Genomic DNA, 21,307 nt, shown 5'->3' with positions numbered 1-21,307 from the left:
CAAAGTGTAACTCCGCAAATACTTATCTACTCCTTCCGTCCCATAATATTAATATAAGAGCGTATAATATATTATGGGATGGAGGGTAGCAACATTCTTTCACGATAGAGTGGGCTGCATGGGAAACTCTCATGACCGAGCAATTCAGGCAAAAACTGTGCCTGCTTCCAACGTTCTGGGACTTGAGAGGAAGAAGAGTGTCACCCGTGCCGACCTATAACCATCAGCGTCTCAGCGACCAGACAGAAAAGAAGTATCCATTTAACCTGTTTCTCAAAATCTCGGTTGCAAACATCACTAAAGTTCGTCGGGTCAAAAGAACAGAGGTACATGTTGTGAACACTCTAGTAAAACACACTAACGGGACAGGAGACGCACTCCACGATTCTTGATTTCCAAAATTGTGGCTCCTGGTATGTGGTGGTAGACATGTTAGTCTCTGGAAGCACAGCCGTCCCACCCATGGCTTGGTGACAAGATTGGTCTGGTAAGGTTAGCCTTTGAGTGCTGCAGCTCCATGGCGCCTTTCCTTCTTGAAGCGAGCTTGATCTGGGTCGAAGCCGCCTTCATCTGCGCCATACACGGCCCAAGAAGGTGTCACAGCCATGTAATCACTGCTCTTGAAAGGCTTGCCAGATGTCACCTGCATTGGTGAACCAATGTCAACTCAGATGAAACTATCCTTTTTATCAGTCACATCTCATCTACGCACACCATCACAATTTCTCCCTGAAAATACATCAATGCATGATGCAAATAATATGGGCTCTAAAACGTAGTTTCATCTTGAACATATGGATTTTGTGTGCAACAATACCTAACAATCTTTCCTTTCTTTTGACAATTTTGTATTGCACATATTCTAAGATAATCAAATGCTGCAACTTGCATTTTAGTGCACATTATATAGTAATACTTGCATGTCAACACAGGCTCATATGTACAAGACGATTTCATTTTTGCAGCCTACCGACAGATGATGCATGTAGAATATTAACTTATTTACCGACACAAATGCTCGACCCCAGTATTAATTATTCTTGAAGGAAAGCTCACCAGTTCATTGAATCGGTCGTAATCTATCCATGTATGCCATTTGCCATTGATCTTAAACTTGTCCACCTTTGCGAGTAAGACACAGCATGAATGCACATGCTCACAGGCTAATTCATATACGCCACCACTTTTTGATGCCAACACCTCAGAGAATTCTTTCACATCAGCATGCCAGGGGACATTTTCCATTGTCAATTTTGAAGTTGCTGACCTGTATGCATTACCGGAAATTATCAGTTGAGAGGATCAGGAACCCAAGAAGTCAAGCCAGAATCAGCAGGTGGTATTTTTCTTCTTCTTTAAAATGTACTTACGAGCCACAGTATGTTACACCCTTGATTTCAATGAAATCAGGTTGCCCAAGTTTTAGTAAGTTTGCATATGCATCAATCTCTTCCACATTCCAGCCTTTCACCAATGTCAGTCGGTACACCGTCCTTTGATCTTTGTCATGCAGGGACTTGAGCGAATCCTAGTGTGGTATCGAAGTAAATAGCACACAGTAAAAAGAGTTAATATTTGTAAACCATAATTTCATCATGTGCATCTGCAAATATTTCTGCATATATACCAGAAAACGCTCCCAGAAGTCCGAAAAGAGTGGCCTGTCAACAGCCTTCAGGCTTTCTTTTGTAGCTGCATCCACACTGACATACAGCTGCAACAATAGAGGAATTATAATTATCTCTAGAATGTGTTGTCTTGGCAGTTAAATGCCAAGGTCTGCATCTTTGTTTTAATCAATTGAGAATATTACCTGGGTGATAGGTTTCAGAGCCTTGATCTTTTCAGGAAATTGAGCATTTGTAACCAGAAACGTAGATATGTGTCTGCGATGTAGGTCATCAACCAGAGTATTTATCTCTGGGTACATAATTGGTTCGCCAACAAGAGATAATGCACAATGTCTAGGGGATAGACCCTCTGCTAGTCGCTCTGGTTTTACTCCTGAAAGAAAGAGAGCAAGAAACTGCATAATTAATACAAATATTATGGTACTGATAACTAATATTCCAGGCAGGACCACTGCATTATGTAATAAATAGCTTTACAGGATAATTATGAGGTTCTATTAATCATGTAGAGCCTAAGTTCTCAGATCAAAAGTTTCTATTGATGAACACAGGCTGAGTACACAAAATAAACAGATCAAAAGTTCACACTTGATGGAGCCTGGCATATCTTAATGGAACACTTCCGTCACGATTACTGCTGGCGTAGGATTGAAAACCTTTTAAAGGCTGTATACATTTAGGTAAGTTACAGGTGTTTTGCATGGATCTATTTTTTTTGTCCGGGCACTAGAATATACAGTGCAACTTTGATTTGGCAGAATAATGCATACCTGGCACGCCTTTCATTTGCTTGACCATCTTCCTGTGTTCGTCAATTGCAGTATTAACAATATCCAGAGGATCGTCCATCTTCCACTTCCAACTCTTCCCAACAGGATTTGTGTGATGCCTCCAACAGAACACACACTTATTTGCACAAGCCAAACTTGGAGTTGCCTCCATGCATCTACAAATTGAGCATCTAATAATCAGAAAACAAACACTCAAGGAAGCAAACCACACAAATATTATGTTCTGAGGAGTGGATCTATGTTATGAGACCGATCTGTGACAGAATATGTATGAACTAGTCCAACCATGTATTCAGCAAGCATTCCCATATACAATGTCATGGAAGCAAAACAATCACCTGTGGCTTTCTATTCCATAAAATGAGTGCTTGTAACACCCTCCACGACCTCGAAGCTGTGACTTCGTCCATCTACAAATCTTCACCCCGCTATGAGAACCAACAATTTTGTAGCCCTGAAAAAATCACAGGGATTTGTTAATAGGACACTAGATCACCATATGTAGAATGAAAATATACTGACTAAAAACATAAATTACAGACAAGAACTATAAATACTAAATAGTTAACCCTATCTATACAGATAGAGAACTAGAGATAACAGTTCTACCTTACAGGCAAGGACCACAGAGATCTGAGTACAAAATACACAACCCTAGTGTTAACAGACATCAGTTTGGCATTAAAACGTTGTCTTATATCCTAATCGGAAGTTTCACAAAGATGCTTGGTTGATTACTTGGCAGCTGCTTCAACAATCTCATTCTATCATAGCAAATTGTCAAACTGAAGTAATTCTACGCCGACCATTAATTCCACCAGCACGACATATAATAGTTCAATAAATTTATAGAGGGAAACTAATTTATTTGCTGCCTAGCTATGCTTAAAAACTGCCACAGCCCACAGAGATCTTAAAATTTTGCTCTAGTTCCTTACCAGTGATGTATGTCAAGTAAGCATAGATAAAAAAAATTTAGCAGAATGTGCAATACTCTATTTTCATTAGGCATCATAGGACTCTTCAAAATTTCAGGTTGATGTGCTTATACATGTGCAATCAAGAGCATTATGTATAAAAGAAAGAATAGAACAACAAGCTGAAGCTCACTTGTTTCTCCAAGCTCGCCCTGATGATGGGCGTGACCATCGCCCTAGCGCCATTCTGCCCTCCATTGGGCAAAGCACTCTCCACCTTCCCGTTCTGCTTCTTCGCTGTCGCCTTGCCGGCAATGTCTTCCATGTCAACCTCCGCACTAGCCACCTCCTCCTCCTCTTCCTCGTCATCATCGTCGTCATAATCGGACTCCTCCCCTTCCAACCCATCAAATCCATTGGTCTCTCCATCGACCCCGTCCTCCTCAACCTCCTCCCCTTTGACCACCCTGAGCACCCTCCCGCACCACTCCTCGAAGACGTCGTCGAGGTCCCCCTCATCCACGTCGCCCTCCCCGACGGGCAGCACCTCGACGGCCCCGAGCGCGCGGAGCCAGCGCGAGAAGCTCCTGGCGGCGGCGTTGAAGGTGTCGCCGTAGGCCCGCGAGCCGACGCCGAAGACGGCGAAGCGGAGGCCCGAGAGGAGCAGCGCCCCGGCGCGGAAGTCGGCGGCGGTCTCCGCGAGCCAGCGCGCGAGGAAGGCGGCGCCGGGCGGGGGCGCCCCGGCGTCGTGCGTGGGGAGGACGAGGAGGAGGAGCGGGACCGAGGGCAGGTCGTCCGGGTCGAAGGCGGCGGCGTCGGTGGCGCGGGCGGGCAGCCCGGCGTTCGCGAGGCGGGCCGAGAGGCGCGCTGCGAGGGCCTTGGAGGTGCCCGTGGCCGAGGCGTAGAGGAGGGTCGGGGCGGCGGCGGCGGCGGGGGAGGAGGAGGATGGGGAGGGGGAGGGGCGGAGGCTGCGGCGGAGGCGGCGGAGGGTGATGGACTTGTAGAGGAAGAAGAGGGAGGAGGAGGAGAGCAGGAGGAGGAGCGCGAGGTGGGAGGCGGCCGCGGCCGCCGGGGAGGGGGGCATCGCGGCGGCGGGCTGGGGTTTGGGGGGGTGGGGAGGGGGAGGTTTGTTTCCGGCTTTGGTGGGTTTTGCTGTGCCCTTGCGCGCCGCGCGAGGGGGTCTGCTGTTCTTTCTGAAACTGAATCTGAGACTGCAACACCGTGCAAGTAAGCTTCAGAAAGAGTCCCAAAGTCTGCAATCTTTTGCATTGTCGTCGCATCTTTCAGAAGCACACCGAACGATTGATCAACAACTCTTCTAGTACATCCTTTTACAGATTCATTTACAATGTTCAGAGCTTTAGAACATCCTTTCACACATTGTTACAATTACAATGTTCAGAAGCAACACTGGCACATCCCTCGGTTGGCCCTGTTTGTTTACACAATCTATCCAAGATTTCTTGCCTGAACCTAGACCTGGATGGGTGCTGTTACAAGAGTACAAGACGAACTGACGAGTGTAACACCCGCAGACAATCGTGTGCGCGGTAGATGGGCGTGGAAGCCAATGAATGAACAAACCGTGTATGTGCCTTCATCCCAGATCAACAACCAACCAGGGAGAATCAAAACTGTACCACTTCAAAAAAAAATCAGCGCGAATAGCTCATGGTCGCCATGTTGTTTTCTTTACAGACATTATACCCTCCTTGTCCTTCCTGAAGGTCATCACAATCTCCCAGTGCAGCGATTTCAGGATCGCCTCCAACGGGTCGAGAATCTCGAGTTTCTCCCGGATGATGGCCCAGCCTCCGGGTCTCAGGATCCGGTCCATCTCGACCAAGATCGCAACAGGTTCCTTGCATCTGCATTATGCAAGTCATGCAAGTACGTCACATCAAACACTGTAAGCACGCCGAAAACTATAGAGAGTCAAAGTTCAAGTGATGGTAGTTCATTCAGCGAACATACCTGTTCTTCAAGCGTGAGAACAAATGGTCGGCGTGAAGAAGATCGTACGACCTTGGGTATGTGCTAAATGGTTCGCACCAGTCGTGATAAACACCAACCAGCCCACGCTCAAAGATTACAGGTAAGGTGTCTGGAGCATGCACGGGGACAACATTCATGACCCAGACTTTTTCGGACGACAAAGCTGCAGCAAATCTGCAAGGAAACAAGCATGTAACTAAGAGAAATTCAGCTTATATACAGGGGAATGGAAATTCAGAAAGGAGAGCATACCCTCCATATACAGCCTTCATATCCAGCACGTTTCGGATATTTGTCCAGTTAATACCCAACCCATCCAGATACGATTTCTCAACGACGGCCTTCCAATGGCTATGATCAGCAGACACCCTTGTCTGCAGGTCCCCGAGCCAGTCAGGAAAAGTCTCGAGCCTCTTGGGCCACTCCTCAGGCCACTCACTGCCTCTTTCTTCGATACCAGCAGGAGCTTTGTGCAGGCAATGCTTGATTGGAGTATACCTACAGAGGAAAACCAACGTTTCAGTTTCACAAGTCAAACAAACTCTAGTGTACATACATGATAATTCAGGAAACACCGTAGTGATTAATCCAAGTGTCCTACTTACCATGCAGTAGCTTTGTTTTGCTCTTCCTTGCAAAATGGAGGATCTTTTTTTGCTCTCAGGTCATACTCATCATTTGAGGCTGGTCGCTGAAATATCTTTACTCCAAGCTCGCTGACATCATCACTGTTGTAAGCTATTACGTTCCAGCAAACTGAAGCCATTGAAGCTGATATTCCTGTATAGTCCATCAAGATATTTAAAACAGAAACAAATAAATTTAAATTAATTTTGGGGGAAATATAACACAACAAGGCTAGTAATGGCCCCATGAAAGTCGTGATATTTTACATGCTTGTTCGTTTATAATGGCAACGGTATTTCAACAATTCCAGCCTTTTCTTCACACACAGTAATGTGCCATACCTTCTTCACTCTCGAGGTCACCATGTCTGCTCGAGATAATGAAGTATCCTCCTGGGCGAAGGATCCTATTCATCTCTATGAGAAGCTTTCCACCTAATCCAAACAATACAAAATGTTGTTCAAGATGTGAGTAACGCAGGATAGTGGCATGCTGGGTCTAAAGAGAGGAACGAGGCAGCATGTAAATACCATTAGAATGCCATGGTATGTTGCATTCACTACAGTGGATAATATCAAATGAACCACTAGGAAAGGGTAATCTTCTTGATCCCAGACTGCCAATTGTTGCAGGGATGCCGCGTTCAAGGGCAACTTGTGCAAGGTCTGTCTGGTCATTTGTAAGGCCTAATGATAGTGTAATCACATCCTTCTCGAGTAGAGCAACTCCAAATCCAGCACTTTTGCATCCAATGTCCAATGCTATGCGAATATTTTTACCCCAATCAAGATCAGGTGCCATCTACGTGACAAACAAAATATCATGTAAATTGCGTTAAGCACACTAAGTAATAGTAGTACAAAATATAAAAATATTTGTATTTCAATTATAAAAAATGTAAACAGTGTTCCATTTTAAGTTTTAGCCAAAGTCAACTAATTTGTTCCATTATGCATTACTGTGTAAGAACTAAATTTTTGACTCCATATACCAGGGCACTCAGTGTGGTAAATGATTTCACAGTTGATGAAAGCCACCTTGGAATGACTTTCCAAAAATCAGGAAAACTATCGACACATTAACCAAGAGACAAAAGATGAAAATCATCTGAACAGATCACAGATAAGACACTAATTGTCTTCCACGCAAACTGGTTCAATCTTAAACGAACAGAGCTGTGTGCATAGATTTCCCAAATAATTTGTTCCATATTCACATTTATAATCACACACTTCTGCTAAATGATCCCCACATTTGTTACTGCACTTATTTAGTGTTCAATCAGTTAGCAGTGTGCAGAAACTGATTTAATATCATTTCCCACTAGTAAACTGTAACTGAGCCTTAGTGCTAGAGCTCTTTCTGCATACAAGATACAGCTACCTTGCATCAACAGCAAATGTAAAAGATCCACCAATTGTTACCTCATCAATCGTGTCGATATAATGTCTTGCGCCGCCTTTGAACTCCGATTCCTCCGGCGGGAACACCAGGTGCTCGCCGGTCCGATTCAGCCAGCTGTGGTCCTTGGCATAGCTCGACAACCTAGGATGTCCAACATTCCCATACCAAATCTGCAGAGATAAGTGCATAACGACAGTTCAGAGTTCAGACACACTAAGAACAACCTAGTAAAGCAGAAGAAGGAAAACATCATGATTTTTCATCCAATTATATCCGACCCCCTCACCTTCTCCTTCCTCTCCGGCCATGGAGCAGGCAGCTTGTACTCCTTTGGCAGCGACACCAGGCACGTCACCGGCGACCTCGGGCAGCTCCGCTCGTGGTGCTTCTGGCTCCCATCCCCATCGAAATCCACGCAAGGGGTGTAGTGGTGGCCGCTCTTTGCGCTGCAGAGCTTCCAGTGGTAATGCGCGGCCGGGCTGAAGAGAGGCGGCAGCTTCTTCTTCTTCTTCTTCTTGGAAGCCTTGCCCTTGGCCGCCTCCGGGTCCTCCTCCTCCTCGGCGTCCAGCTCGCTGGATTCGTCGGCCCATTCCAGGGCCGGCGCCTTGTCGTCGTTCTCCTCCTCCTTGGGCGCCTTCCCCGTGGCATCCCCGTCATCCTCCGGCACGGACAGTTCCGGCTCCTGCTCGTCCTCCCACTCCCACTCCGGCTCTGGCTTGTTGGGTTGTTCCGGCTCGGGCCTCGCGTCCGGGTCGGTGAGGTTGGACCTCAGCGCGGCGGCGTCGGGCGAGGGGGTGGCATTGGGGCGGCGGGATCTAGGCGGGGCGCGGCGCTTCTTGCGGGCGCGGGGGCTGGCGGGGCGGGGCTTCCTGTGGACGGCGCGGGCGGTGGCGTTGCGGGGGGGCGCCAGCGCTCCAGGGGGCGGGTCGGCGACGTCGGCGGCGAAGTAGGTGCGCTCGGTGGAGATCTGCTGGGAGGAGGAGGTCGGGGCGAGCGTGGTCCAGGTGACGACGAAGGAGAGGCCGAGCGCGATGGCGATGGAGACCTTGGCGGCGAAGCCCAGCGGCGGGCGCCTCCTCCACCAGCTCACGAGCGCCGAGGGCCGGCCGGGCGGGCCCCGGAACACCGTCATGCGGCCGGCGGCTGTCGGTGGAGTGGAGCTGGTGCGGGAGCGGGGGTGGACCGGAGTGGTTGGTGGCGGTGGCGTGGACTGTGGGGAGGAGGCAGAGGAAATCCGGGAAGAAGAACCAGTCGGTTGCTACGGTTCCTTGGCTGTTTTCAGCATTTTTTAAAGGTGTTTTGCATCAGATTTCTGGCTTGAAAAGACTTGTTCGTGTGCGTGGTTAGTCAGTGGTCAATTAATGGTGAGCGAGTGAGCTTAGCGATGCAATGAGACGGTGTTTTTCTTGCTGAATTGGGAAGGGAAGCAGTGTGCGGATGAGTGAGTTGGACAGGCCACCAGCAGGTTGATGGGCAGTCTTCGCTTTGATGGAGGGAGAGGGCATCTTCAACATCCTAAATTAAAGAGGGCACTTTGTTGTAGTAGATAGCTGGGAAGTCGTCGTGCTAAGGTCTAATAGGACCAGCGCAGCAGAACAGTAACCGCCGCCGGTAAAGAGAAGCGTAGATTAGAAGAATCCAAACTTCAGACACACGGACGCAGACGAACAAAGACCGAATCCAAACGGATCCATCGAAGAGAAACACCGACCGGATCCCACGAGATCCGCCGGAAACACACCTCCACACGCGCTCTGTCGTTGCTAGAAGCACCACCAGTTCGGAGCCTAGGCGGGAAGACCCTTATTCCATCTTCAGAAAGCCGTCACCGCCTCGTCTTTTTGAGTATGGCACAAACCCTAACAAAACTAAAAGCGAAGCTCTCCCACCGGCAATGGCCGAGATCCACCGTGCCTGCATAGCCCTAGGACCATAGGAGATGAGGCGGGCGGGTGCCGGCGCCGGCGAGAGGCAAGCGAGCTGATCGCTTGGATTGTGGGAGCGAAAGGGTACGTCTCAATGCAGGAAACAACAATGTATGTCATGTTGGAACGCACGCGCAATTAACTACTCATTCTTTTTTTTGCGGGAAAATTAACTACTCATCCAAAAAAGAAGTTGTCATGCTTGACAACTAAAGTTATGGTCCTCGCGACACTAAACTTGCCATAAAAAACATTCAGAAATGCTACGTGTTCGTGCCACACGTGTGACACTTATCAAGTCCACAATAAGAAAAGAATTGCATAATAGAGTGGATTTCATTTTTTTTTCACCCAAAATTTTCACGTTTGTGACAAATTTTAGCGCAATTTCTCAACTTTTACTCGACTTAGCCAAACCTGTGCCACATCTTTTAGATATGTGTAAGTCGTTGGGGTCATGTTTTCTTATCTAAACTTGATCTTTCCACTTGGTTCGTATCTCAATACGAAGCTGTCAACGTATACAAAGAATAACATGATTAGTTTTAGCAAAACCTTCTGACATAAAATAGGTCAATTTTCTACCCCTCCGTAAACTAATATAAGAGTGCTTAGATTACTATTTTAGTGATCTAAACGCTCTTATATTTGTTTACAGAGGGAGTACATATCAAGATGCCCTTGGTTCACCGCACTTTTTTTTATTCTGTATATGGATTTTGATATTGATATTGATATAGCAAATATACTAAATAGTAGTGTCTTAATTTCTCGGCAAACTGTAATATAATTCAAAGATTACAAAAAAGTGATTTTTAGAAAGATGACATTATTTCAATAGACTACATTATTCCCAAAAAACAATGTGACCTATTTCAGAAAGGTTTCATTGTTCCAAAAAAGTGATTCCATTTGTTTCAGAAAGGTTCCATTATTCCAAAAAAAAAGTGATTCCATTTGTTTCAGAAAGGTTCCATTATTCCAAAAAAAAAGTGATTCCATTTGTTTCAGAAAGGTTCCATTATTCCAAAAAATCGATTTCATTTGTTTCAGAAAGGTTTTCAATTTTCATTAATCCAGAAAAGTGGTTTCAACTATTTAAGATATAAAAAGTGGTTTCAACTATTTAAGGTCCCATCATTTCAAAAAGTAATTTCAAATACTTTAGAAACATTTCGTATTCACAAAATTGTTCTTTCGACTTCATTATCTCAATAAAGGGAAAAAATAAAAAATAAAAAGCTCAAAAAAGTGATTTCGCATGGCAGAGAATCGACGCGTCCGCCGTCCGCACCCGGTGCTCGCACGCTCACACTCGCGCCACAGCATAGACAGTCGATCCTCGGTGGCGACGCACAGCCATAGCCGGCCTTGTCGCGGGCGGCCGGAGCCCAACGGCCGCCCCGCGCGCGCACGTGCTTGTCGCCTCCGCCGCGCGACAGCTCCACTCGCCTAGCTATTAACTCGCAACCGGACGCGCGCGCGCCGTCGCCGTCGCGCCACAGTTTCGCCGACCCCCGGGGCGCCTGGCCGTACGTACTGCGAGCAGGAGAAGCGGCGGAAAAACACGGACCACCCGCACCGTACGCAGGTCACGAGCGCCGAACAGGCTAAGCCCATGCCGACGGGTGGTCCTCTTTCCTTATCTCCTCCCATACAACGAGCGATCGACGTAAAGCGGGGGAGGCCCTGTCGATCAAATGAACGCCGTCACACCCACGCCGCCCGGCCGGAACAGGCCGGGGCCGGCCACGTACACTATATATGCGGCTTGGCCATGGTATCGTGTGGCCGGCTGGCCGCTGCGCGCTACCCCCTAATCCCGTCTCCCCGGAGAGCCAGCGGCATACTCCGGCCGCCGCGCCGAGAGCTACGCAGCTGGTCGATCATGTCGTCCTCCGAAGAGGAGAAGGCGGCCGGCGCCAATGGCGAGCAGCGGCTGGAGGAGGGAGAGGACGAGGGCGTGCTGGCGGCGGCGATGGAGCAGCTGGCGGCGGAGGGGGTGCGGGCGCTGCACGCGCGGGTGGAGGCGGAGTGGGACCCCGTGCTGCAGAGCGCGTGCCAGACGGCGGCCGTGCGGGCGCTGTGGGCGAGCGCGGTGCGGGACCCGGCCGCCGGGGTGCTGGCCGGGGAGCGCCACCTCAGGGGCCTCCACGAGAAGATGCGCCGCGACGAGCGCACCGGCGCGCGCGAGGTGCACGGGGTCATGATCGCCGTGCGCACGCTCTGGTTCGACGCCCGCATCGAGGCCGCCGTCGCCGGCCTCGGCGGCGCCGCGCAGGTCGTCCTCCTCGGCGCAGGTTCGTCACGCGTGCACATGGCATTCGTGAAATGTGTTGCGAATTCAAAATTTTGAAATGCATCTTCGTATTTGTTTCAAAATCATCACAATTTGTTTATGATGACTAAATAGTTGCTTTGAATCAAATATAATTGCTTCCATCAAACAGAATAATAGCTTTCACTTACACAATTACACATGCTTCAAACAAAATGGGTGTGTTTCCAAAGATTTTGAATTACTTCTGTCGAATGGGCAATTAGTTTTCATCATGGTTGTGAAACACTATGGTATCTGCAAGCTTAAAATAGTTTAACCATTTGCAAATAGATGAGTTTATAGAAACAACGCAGTAGATAATTTTCAGTTCGTATAAAAATATATTTTGATTGGTAAACTGAAAATGGCACCAATTAGCATGTCGTGAAAAATATTTTCACAATATAAGTTAATAGTTTCCTTTAACTAACATATGCCAGCAAAACAGTAGTAAAAAGGCATACTGCAGACTAAGTTAGTGTACGAGCCCATCTATTTATGACCAGAGACCTCACAAAATGTCATTTCACCTTTTAGAAAAAACAGATGCACAAAAGAGTTGTGAATGATTTACAGCATATTTTCCAGATCCTATCAAAGTAAAAAAAAATTTGAAAGGCCAATACCATTAAAATAGTTTAAATTCTACTATACTATCCAGCAGGCTTCATATCATATTTTCACAAGTATAACATTCCACAGAAAAAAAAAGTACTTTCACAAGTACATCAGCTACGCAAAGCGGCAAAACAAATACAGGCAAAAATATCATTTAACTAAACGGTAGTGTCATAATCCATCATAATACCCAAACTGACTTGAAATATATAGAAAAGCATCCTCAAAATCTTAAACGGGAGTTTCATTGGTAGGCAACGGTCCCTCTTCTGTGCCAGCCCTTTTCCACCCTGCAGATTTTTTTATATGTGGCAGAAAACTTATGTGGATCACTTTTGGAAAACAATCAGTGTGAAAGAAAAACTCTGATCTTTTTCTTTTTTGCGGGGGAAAGAAACCCTGATCGATTCGAAGAAAAAAACAAGGTCCACGAGAGACATTATCACTGTGCATGTAGACGGAAAGGGAAACAAAACAAAATACACAATTGTGGCTAGCAATGGAGACACCCGGCGACACTGCAGCAAGAGCAAAGCTATCCAATAATGTAGGGATGTAAATTTTAGTACAGGCAAAATGTGAGTGATTTGTCCAGACCCCAGAGAGCACTTGACACATCAACTTCATGTCCTCTTCTTTTTTGCGGAAAAACTTCGTGTCTTCAAGACCCTGGCATTTATATCCTCGATCGGTTGGCGCCCACGTAGACCAGGATATTTTTTTTCCTCTAGATACAGTGTACCAGGACATTTTGTTGGTATCTACCTAGGGGAGTAAAGGACACACACATAATGTTCCAAGAAAAGGAAAAACATCGATTTCATTTTTAGCAGCTACAGATGAGCATCAGTAGAAACCCAAACTCCCACAAGCAAATTTTCCTTTGGATACGCGACAGTTTACCCAAATTCGCTATGTATTCAGCAATGCATTTGGGGTTCATCCCTGAACATTCTAATGCTTTGCTGCAATTGCACAAGAAATTGCTAGAAGAAGACATTGAGCATTTGCAGCTCATGAAACAAGTAGAGCTGCACAATTAAACTCTAGCATTTTTCATTAACAGTTTTTTTTTGTCTTCATTTTGAAGCATTGCACAAACCTGATGAAGAAACTTGGGAGATATGTTCACATGTACAACACACTTTTACTTTGACGAAATAAAGGACTGACTTGGATAAATATTGTTTTTATAGGGATGGACGCAAGAGCCTATCGACTGGGCTGCCTAAAGGAATGCGCCGTATTTGAACTCGACTTTGCAGATCTCCTAGATATGAAATCAGATATTCTGCATGAAGCAATGAGTTCTGGAAATCATCAAAAACTCACCATGATGGCAAAATCATTGACTAGAGTTCCTGCTGACATACGAGATGTTGACTGGATGACCAAGCTACAGAGTTGTGGGTATGTTCCTGAAAGAAATACTGTATGGGTTCTTGAAGGAATCCTCTATTACCTTCATCATGTGCATGCGATGCAAGTCCTTGAAACCATTGCGGCATGCCGCACCTCAGCCTGCACGGTCCTCCTTGCTGACTTTATGAACAGGAATGCGGCGTCACTGTCGCAGACGATGTACCATTTCTACCACGACAGCCCTGATCTCCTACTGCCTTCTATCGGGTTCTCTCAGGCAATGTTGTCACAAATTGGAGATCCCCAAGCACATTTTGGTCTCCTAAGTCATCCACAAAATCTGTTTGAAAAGCTGAGGAGATTGCCAAGATCAGTGGAGACTAATCCAGAGGATGGCACACCATGCCGCAGATTGTATTTGGTAGAAGCCTCTGCTTCTCCAGATGATCACACCACTTTATAAGGCTTTATATGCACTGGATCGCTGTTTGAAATATGATTCTTCATTTTCCTCTGATTACTTGGAGAGTACGGTCGCACTCAAACCCAAATGTGACTTTGTATAATACACTTATCGATATTTTTCACTGACAAGATTTTGTGGATTATCTCGGACTGAAAGGTGCACTTTATCAAGGATTTGCCCAGTTCTTCACCCATTTATAGTACCTTCCAAGCAATCACAGTTCATTAAAAATCATCAATAAGTGTGAGCATAAAACAATCTCATGGTACACAAAGCGAAGGAAGGGAACCACACTACAGGAAGATGCATGGATAAATATTTTACTAGCATTAAACATTCTGATAAAATGTGGAACACACGAGATGGAAAACATTAAACGAGGTAACCGAAACACAACAGATAGAAAACATTGAAGGAAGTGACATATATCTTATCTGAACCAATAACTCTTGTTATTTCATTTGACTTATTGGGTGAGCGATTCTATTTACTATGAATAGCATTTGCCAAACAAAATATACAAACTGTATTGAACAAAAAAGGCAATGGTGAGCAAAGACCAGAGGCAAGCAAAACCCTTACCACACATGGCAGGAAAACAAAACGATTGGTATTCTGAAATGATTTCAATCCTCAAGAATTGCTTCAGAGTAAACTTAATGAAAATCAGCAAAGTATTCTATACACCTAAACAATCCTTAACACCCTGTTCGTATTTATCAAGGGCGGAGATAGTGCTCAGCAGGTCATCCTTCATCTTCTTTCTGCAGTACATTGAAGTTGGTAAGCGCCAGAGAATTTACTAGCTTACGAAGACTCCAAAGCAGTTTCATAGAAAATCAAGAACTATAATCTACATCATAAAACTCTTTTTGTAAGGGAAGTCGAGGAATGGGTACATCAGCATTGGTATTTAAATCCTACCTAGTATTAGTGAACAAAAGTGTAAATTTTACTTGATTGGAACATGAAAAGACTTTTCACAGTAAAGAATATAAATATGAAAATAACCTGTGATGACAAATTGACGATACATAAGACCTATGGGTACTTAAACACGGTTTTCTAAAACTGTCTGAAACCATCACCTGAACCAGCAAGTTGAAAAAGTGGTAACATTAGTACAATCATTAGTACTAAAGCTAGTAGTTGCTGGGTTTTAACCTGGCTAAAAACCGGCATGAACACCTGTAATAAGACCTATCGAAAACACACAGAATTGGTTGCTCACGAGCATTTCTTAGTAAAGAAACAAGTTGAGTGGCAAGGCCACATTACTCACTCACCTATCATCACTGAGCTCAAAGTTACTGTTCTCCACCACAGTTCCCAGGTCAGAGAATGATCTGCAAGGTTAAATAACGATCAATTTTGCCACAAAAAAGACCCGATAAGTTTACTCGGCACAATAATACACAGAAATTTGGCAAGCTTCTTGTGATGTCTGCAATGAACCTACTGTATTAGCTCTGCAAGGCTGGCATCCGCTTCAACCTTGACAGGATCCTTATCGTCGAGCAGCGACGCGGCATTCTTCAGAATCAAGCTGAATGTGCAGACCTGCGGGTAATTTCATCAAACACTTGGAACACCAAAAATGCAAAGAGAAACCACCCATGGCTAGTGCAAGCCCCCCCAACCTCGACGCCGGTTCGTGACTGAAAGGCGACTACCGAGTTCCTCTCCCGCGGCACGCAGTCCCTCCCCGCCGCGCTCAGGCGCCCCCTCACCTCCTCGGCGTCCGCGGCAGACGCATTCTCCGAAGCTGCATTGCGAAGGTCACAATTGCGGAGAAACGTATCTGGCGTAGTGCACCAAATTTGGTGAGGACTGAGTAAGGTAAGCAATTGGAGTATTGGACAATACCGAGAAGGTCCTGGGCTTTGACGAGGGTCTCGCGGGAGGCGGCGATGGGCGCGAGCAGGAAGCGCGCCGACTTCCTCTTCTGCTCCCGCAGCAACTCCTTCGGCCCAGCTGCGCATACAACAGAGAGGAAAGCAAGAAGAGTGAGGGGGGACGATAGCCATGACCGGCGGTTAAGGAGATGATGGTGGTGTCCGTACGGAAGCTGAAGGAGAAGGCGGCGGCGGCGGGCCTTGCCGGCGAGGCGGCCAGGACGAGGGCGAGGAGGGCGGCGCGGCGAGAGGAGATGCTCAGGGGCGCTAGAGGAGGCTCTGGGGACTCCCGGAGGGTGGACGCCGCGGAGGTAGCGCGCCGGAGAGTAGGCGCTGCCGGCGCCTGCGGCCGCGGCGGCGCGCTGAGCGAGTGGATGGCGGGCGTCGGGGCGCTCATGGTCGTCGCCGGATGTGCTTCCGTGTGGGCCTCAACGCAATTTCGTGCTTACGCGCCGCCCGTCCCCGAAGGTACTCTCGCGCGGCCACAGTTAAAGCCGCTTTATGAAGAACAAGGCGTATTCACAGTTTGTGCTTTTAGAATACCCCGACAGAGTCTATGGATGTACTCCATCCGTTCCTAAATATTTGTCTTTCTAGAGGTTTCAAATGGTAACTACATACAGAACAAAATGAGTGAATCTACACTCTAAAATATGTCTATATACATCCGTATGTGGTGACCATTTAAAATCTCTAAAAAGACAAATATTTAGGAACGGAGGGAGTATTTGGTTGCCCCATTGCACGTAATTGTCACATGGGGCTGGCTAAGCAAAAACAGCTATAAGCCATCTTCTGCCATAGTTTAGCTGCCCACACATAGATTAGCTGCATGAGGAAACCAATTTTAACCTGCCGTTTGGTTGGCTGCATCGCATTAGGCGCACATATGACTCGTTGTTTGGTTGCAACCTGCATAAGGTGCCGGCACCACTTCTCACTAATGATGACCTTACCACACACGATCTAAACAATTTTCACTCCTAGCTGCAAAACAAATTACGTTTCATCCTAGCTACTATCAAATGGCATACAAATTATGAAGAGCGATAGGGATGAATAGGGGAAAGTTCATCGTCGATGCTAACTAGATGCAAGTCCATCTTCCTCTTCTTCTGCTGCTGGTAATTCTTCCTCTCCCTCTTCCTCTTCCTCTTTTGCTGCTGTTGCTGCTTCTTCCTCTTCTTCTGCTGTTGTTCTTACTCTTTTTCTTTTTCAGATCCTTGTCTGACCTCTGTTATCCCACATTGCCTGTGCCCACTCCATCCTTTTGTTTTTTCAGGCTTCGTTGTCAAATGCCTCCACACCATGGCCGGGGCTGACAACATCGTCAGGCGTCACATCTTTCTCCTCATGCACCAGTTCATCACAATCTCATTGCAGGATCTAGTTATGCATAATGCAACAAGTAAGAACAAGCTTAACCTGAGTGGGGAAAGTGTGGAATGGCTTCTGATCTAGGATCTTAAACCTGTTCTTCGGCGCTCCAAAGGCCCTCTCAACAGTAACTCTAAGGCTGGAGTGTCTGAGATTGAACAACTCATGTGGAGTCCTAGGATAATTCCTACCAGCGAACTCGTCCAAATGGTACAGGTGGAAGAATACCTGGCCGACATGCATAGCCAACATCATCTAGGTAGAACTTGCCATCGGGGATGTTGATGCCATTAGGACGACTCATGTTGTCACTGAGAATGTTAGCATCATGTGTTGTCCCTTCCCAGCCAGCCATCACATAGGTGAACTTCAGATCGAAGTCAACAGCAGCAAGCACGTTCTGGCTTGTGTAGTGCTTCCTCCCCCTGTATGCTGCAGATTGTGACCTCGTCACTTTGGCAGTGACATGACTACCATCTATTGGCCCAATGTAATCCTGGAATGGCAAATGAAGATTGTGTTAGTGCTCACCTTGAACAATACAAGCATATCAAGCCATGAAGCACATACTATTAGTGCTCACCTTGAAGTATGGATACCATCTTGGGCTAGTGTGAATTTTGGTAGAAGTCCGTGTATCAAAAGTATGTCTAGAGGGGGGTGATTAGACTACTTGACCAAATAAAAATCTATCATTTTCCCAATTTTAGTTGTGAGCAGATTTTAGCAATTCTACCAAGTCTTATACACATGCAACTCTAAGAGTATATCAACGGAAAGTAAAACATTGCACATGTAAGTAAAGGTGGGGTTTGGAGATTTCAAATGCAATGAAGACAAGATGATTTTTGGCGTGGTTTCGATAGGTGGTGCTATCGTATGTCCATGTTGATGGAGACTTCAACCTACGAAGGGTAACGGCTGCGCGAGTCCACGGGGGGCTCCACCGACGAAGGGTCCACGAAGAAACAACCTTATCTATTCCACCATGGCTTCTGTCCACGAAGGACTAGCCTCACTCGGGTAGATCTTCACGAAGTACGCGACCTGGCGCGCCCAGGTGGGTTGTGCCCACCTCGGTGGCCTTTCGCACCCCCTCTTTGCACTATAAATTCCCAAATATTCCGAAACCCTTCGGGGTAGCCCTAGACGAGAAGTTCCGCCGCCGCAAGGCCTCTGTATCCACGAGATCCAATCTAGACCCCGTTCCGGCACCCTGCCGAAGGAGGAATCATCTCCGGTGGCCATCTTCATCATCCCGGCGGCCACCACGATGAGGAGGGAGTAGTCCACCCTCGGGGCTGAGGGTTTGTACCAGTAGCTATGTGTTTAATCTCTCTCTCTCTCTCTCGTGTTCTTGAGATGTCACGATCTTGATGTATCGCGGGCTTTGTTAATATAGTCGGATCATATGGTGTTTTCCCCTCTCTATCTTGTGATGAATTGAGTTTTCCCTTTGAGATTTCTTTGGATTGAATACTTTCATGGATTTGAGAACACTTGATATATGTCCTGCAATTGAATACTCGTGGTGACAATGGGGTAACGTATTGATTCACTTGATATATGTTTTGGCACTCAACTCGCGGATTCCCGCAGTGACATTGGGGGTAATCTATGCATAGGGGTTGATGCACGTTCTTGTCTTTGTTTCTCCGGTAGAAATCTTGGGGCACTCTTCGAGATTCTTTGTGGTGGATTGAGTATTACAAATCCGAATATGTTTTGGTGTTGTCTTAGTACGAACTCTTGATAGATCGATCGGGAAGGATAACTTTGTGTTATCTTAGTACGAACTCTTGAAAGATCGATCGGAAAAGATAACCTTGTGTTATTCTAGTACGAACTCTTAGATAGATCGATCTGAAAGGGTAACTTTGTGTTATTTTAGTACGAACTCTTGGAAAGATTGATCGGAAAGAATAACTTTGAGGTGGTTTCGTACCCCACCAACAATTTCTTCTTATGTTCTCCGCTAGATAGGAACTTTGGAGTGATTCTTCATCGCACTTTGAGGGGTGGTTATGTGATCCAATTATATTAGCACTGTTGAGAGATTGCACTAGCGAAAGTACGGACCCTAGGCCTTGTTTTCCATCATTGCAATACCATTTGTGCTCACTCTTGTTACTTGCTACCTTGCTGTTTTTTATTGTTCGCACTACAAAAATCAATATCTACTATCAATATAACACTTGTATCACCATCTCTTCGCCGAACTAGTGCACCTATACAATTTTCCATTGTATTTGGTGTGTTGGGGACACAAGAGACTTTTTTTTATTTGGTTGCAGGGTTGCTTGAGAGAGACCATCTTCATCCTACACCTCCCACGGATTGATAAACCTTAGGTCATCCACTTGAAGGAAAATTGCTACTGTCCTACAAAACTCTGCGCTTGGAGGCCCAACACGAGTCTACAAGAATAAAGTTGCGTAGTAGACATCATGCCCACCTCGGTGGCCTCCCGCACCCCCTCTTTGCACTATAAATTCCCAAATATTCCGAAACCCATCGCGGTAGACCTAGATCGGAAGTTCTGCCGCCGCAAGCCCCTGTAGCCACCGAAAACCAATCGGGAGCCCGTTCCGGCACCCTGCCGGAGGGGGGAATCATCTCCGGTGGCCATCCTCATCATCCCGGCGGCCACCACGATGAGAAGGGAGTATTTCTCCCTCGGGGCTGAGGGTATGTACCAGTAGCTATGTGTTGTATCTCTCTCTCTCTCGTGTTCTTGAGATGGAACAATCTTGATGTAACGCGGGCTTTGTTGACATAGATGAATCATATGGGGTATTTCCCCTCTCGATCTTGTATTGAGTTTTCCCTTTGAAGTTGTCTTATCGAATTGAGTCTCCAAGGATTCGAGAGCACTTAATACGTGTTTTGCATGAGGATATCTGTAGTGACATTGGGTTATCCAATTGAGTTACTTGATGTGTATTATTGTGATCAACTTGCGGGTTTCGTGACTTTAGGGCCTATGCATAGGGTTTGGCACACATTCTCATCTTGACTTTTCGATAGATACTTTGGGGCAATCCTTGGGAATCAAATAGATAAATCTGAAATTTTGTGATGCTTATTGTATAATCAAACCCACGGATACTCGCGCTGACATTGGGATATCTAGGTGACATTAGGGCTTTGGTTGATTTGCATCTTAAGGTGTTATTCTAAAGAATAGCTTTGTGGTGGTTTCGTGCCCGACAACAATTTCTATATAGCAAGTAATTTTGGAGTGAACTCTACGCCGCACTTGAGGGATTTACATATGATTCAACTATGTCAACACTGTTGGGAGATCACACTAGTGAAAGTACGGACCCTAGGCCTTGTTTCTAAGCATTGCAATACCGTTTTTGTGCCCGTTTACTATTTTCTACCTTGCTGTTTTTATTTATTCAGATTAATAAAATATATTTCTACCATCCATTTTACACTTTTATCACCATCTCTTCGCCGAACTAGTGCACCTATACAATTTGCCATTGTATTGGGTGTGTTGGGGACACAAGAGACTTTTTATTATTGGTTGCAGGGTTGTTTGAGAGAGACCATCTTCATCCTACACCTCCCACGGATTGATAAACCTTAGGTCATCCACTTGAGGGAAAATTGCTACTATCCTACAAAACTCTGCGCTTGGAGGCCCAACACGAGTCTACAAGAATAAAGTTGCGTAGTAGACATCAAGCTCTTTTCTGACGCCGTTGCCGGGGAGGTGAGTGCTTGAAGGTATATCTTTAGATCTTGCAATTGAATCTTTTAGTTTCTTGTTTTATCACTAGTTTGGTTCATAAAAGAAAACTACATAAAAAATGGAATTGAGGTTGCATCTTATTATTGATCATCTTTATAATATCTTTCTTGAAAATGATGGATCGGAAAATTGTGCTCAATTGTTAGAAGAAGAAGTCAACAAAATGTTTGGCACAAAATATTTGAATGATGAGCATGATTGCAATGTTGTTAGTAT

At 46.0% G+C, this 21,307-nt stretch overlaps 4 protein-coding genes across 4 annotated transcripts; 1 reads left to right on the top strand and 3 right to left on the bottom strand.

Annotated features, from left to right (window-relative positions):
• Positions 1-240: 240 nt before the first annotated feature.
• Positions 241-4,528, bottom strand: LOC109766020 (S-adenosyl-L-methionine-dependent tRNA 4-demethylwyosine synthase). The gene is made up of 8 exons (XM_020324794.4): positions 3,533-4,528; positions 2,761-2,876; positions 2,402-2,577; positions 1,814-2,004; positions 1,628-1,714; positions 1,371-1,528; positions 1,057-1,267; positions 241-643 (listed from the first exon to the last, which is right to left on the bottom strand). The coding sequence occupies exons 1-8, from the start codon at positions 4,421-4,423 to the stop codon at positions 494-496; spliced, it is 1,980 nt and encodes a 659-aa protein (XP_020180383.1). The 5' UTR covers positions 4,424-4,528; the 3' UTR covers positions 241-493.
• A 113-nt stretch (positions 4,529-4,641) lies between these two features.
• On the bottom strand, positions 4,642-8,855 carry LOC109766019 (probable methyltransferase PMT28). Its single transcript, XM_020324793.4, has 8 exons — positions 7,652-8,855; positions 7,386-7,535; positions 6,492-6,762; positions 6,303-6,395; positions 5,940-6,114; positions 5,587-5,832; positions 5,314-5,508; positions 4,642-5,207 (listed from the first exon to the last, which is right to left on the bottom strand). Exons 1-8 carry the CDS (start codon positions 8,495-8,497, stop codon positions 5,009-5,011), a joined length of 2,175 nt encoding a protein of 724 aa, XP_020180382.1. The 5' UTR covers positions 8,498-8,855; the 3' UTR covers positions 4,642-5,008.
• A 1,721-nt stretch (positions 8,856-10,576) lies between these two features.
• LOC109766021 (uncharacterized) lies at positions 10,577-14,196 on the top strand. Its single transcript, XM_020324795.4, has 2 exons — positions 10,577-11,590; positions 13,425-14,196. The coding sequence occupies exons 1-2, from the start codon at positions 10,909-10,911 to the stop codon at positions 14,051-14,053; spliced, it is 1,311 nt and encodes a 436-aa protein (XP_020180384.2). The 5' UTR covers positions 10,577-10,908; the 3' UTR covers positions 14,054-14,196.
• A 290-nt stretch (positions 14,197-14,486) lies between these two features.
• Positions 14,487-16,432, bottom strand: LOC109756508 (uncharacterized). Its single transcript, XM_020315366.4, has 6 exons — positions 16,120-16,432; positions 15,923-16,030; positions 15,697-15,821; positions 15,516-15,616; positions 15,343-15,402; positions 14,487-14,820 (listed from the first exon to the last, which is right to left on the bottom strand). The coding sequence occupies exons 1-6, from the start codon at positions 16,346-16,348 to the stop codon at positions 14,736-14,738; spliced, it is 708 nt and encodes a 235-aa protein (XP_020170955.1). The 5' UTR covers positions 16,349-16,432; the 3' UTR covers positions 14,487-14,735.
• Positions 16,433-21,307: the final 4,875 nt, after the last annotated feature.

Source organism: Aegilops tauschii, chromosome 5 (assembly GCF_002575655.3).
Source record: "Aegilops tauschii subsp. strangulata cultivar AL8/78 chromosome 5, Aet v6.0, whole genome shotgun sequence".
Classification (NCBI taxonomy): domain Eukaryota; kingdom Viridiplantae; phylum Streptophyta; class Magnoliopsida; order Poales; family Poaceae; genus Aegilops; species Aegilops tauschii.
This window is presented reverse-complemented; position numbering and strand designations above follow the sequence as displayed.

What these genes read in the sequence shown, in the direction of transcription:
- LOC109766020 (XM_020324794.4), bottom strand. Translation starts at nt 4,423, where the DNA reads ATGCCCCCCTCCCCGGCGGCCGCGGCCGCCTCCCACCTCGCGCTCCTC. An exon ending in TATGGAATAGAAAGCCACAG is followed by an intron (nt 2,578 to 2,760) that starts GTGATTGTTTTG and finishes CTCAATTTGTAG; the next exon opens with ATGCATGGAGGCAACTCCAA. An exon ending in ACGACCGATTCAATGAACTG is followed by an intron (nt 644 to 1,056) that starts GTGAGCTTTCCT and finishes TCACCAATGCAG; the next exon opens with GTGACATCTGGCAAGCCTTT.
- LOC109756508 (XM_020315366.4), bottom strand. Translation starts at nt 16,348, where the DNA reads ATGAGCGCCCCGACGCCCGCCATCCACTCGCTCAGCGCGCCGCCGCGG. An exon ending in AGTCACGAACCGGCGTCGAG is followed by an intron (nt 15,617 to 15,696) that starts GTTGGGGGGGCT and finishes AATTACCCGCAG; the next exon opens with GTCTGCACATTCAGCTTGAT. An exon ending in TTTGAGCTCAGTGATGATAG is followed by an intron (nt 14,821 to 15,342) that starts GTGAGTGAGTAA and finishes AATGTACTGCAG; the next exon opens with AAAGAAGATGAAGGATGACC.
- LOC109766021 (XM_020324795.4), top strand. Translation starts at nt 10,909, where the DNA reads ATGCCGACGGGTGGTCCTCTTTCCTTATCTCCTCCCATACAACGAGCG. An exon ending in GGTCGTCCTCCTCGGCGCAG is followed by an intron (nt 11,591 to 13,424) that starts GTTCGTCACGCG and finishes TTGTTTTTATAG; the next exon opens with GGATGGACGCAAGAGCCTAT.
- LOC109766019 (XM_020324793.4), bottom strand. Translation starts at nt 8,497, where the DNA reads ATGACGGTGTTCCGGGGCCCGCCCGGCCGGCCCTCGGCGCTCGTGAGC. An exon ending in GGCCGGAGAGGAAGGAGAAG is followed by an intron (nt 7,536 to 7,651) that starts GTGAGGGGGTCG and finishes TTATCTCTGCAG; the next exon opens with ATTTGGTATGGGAATGTTGG. An exon ending in TTCTCACGCTTGAAGAACAG is followed by an intron (nt 5,208 to 5,313) that starts GTATGTTCGCTG and finishes TGCATAATGCAG; the next exon opens with ATGCAAGGAACCTGTTGCGA.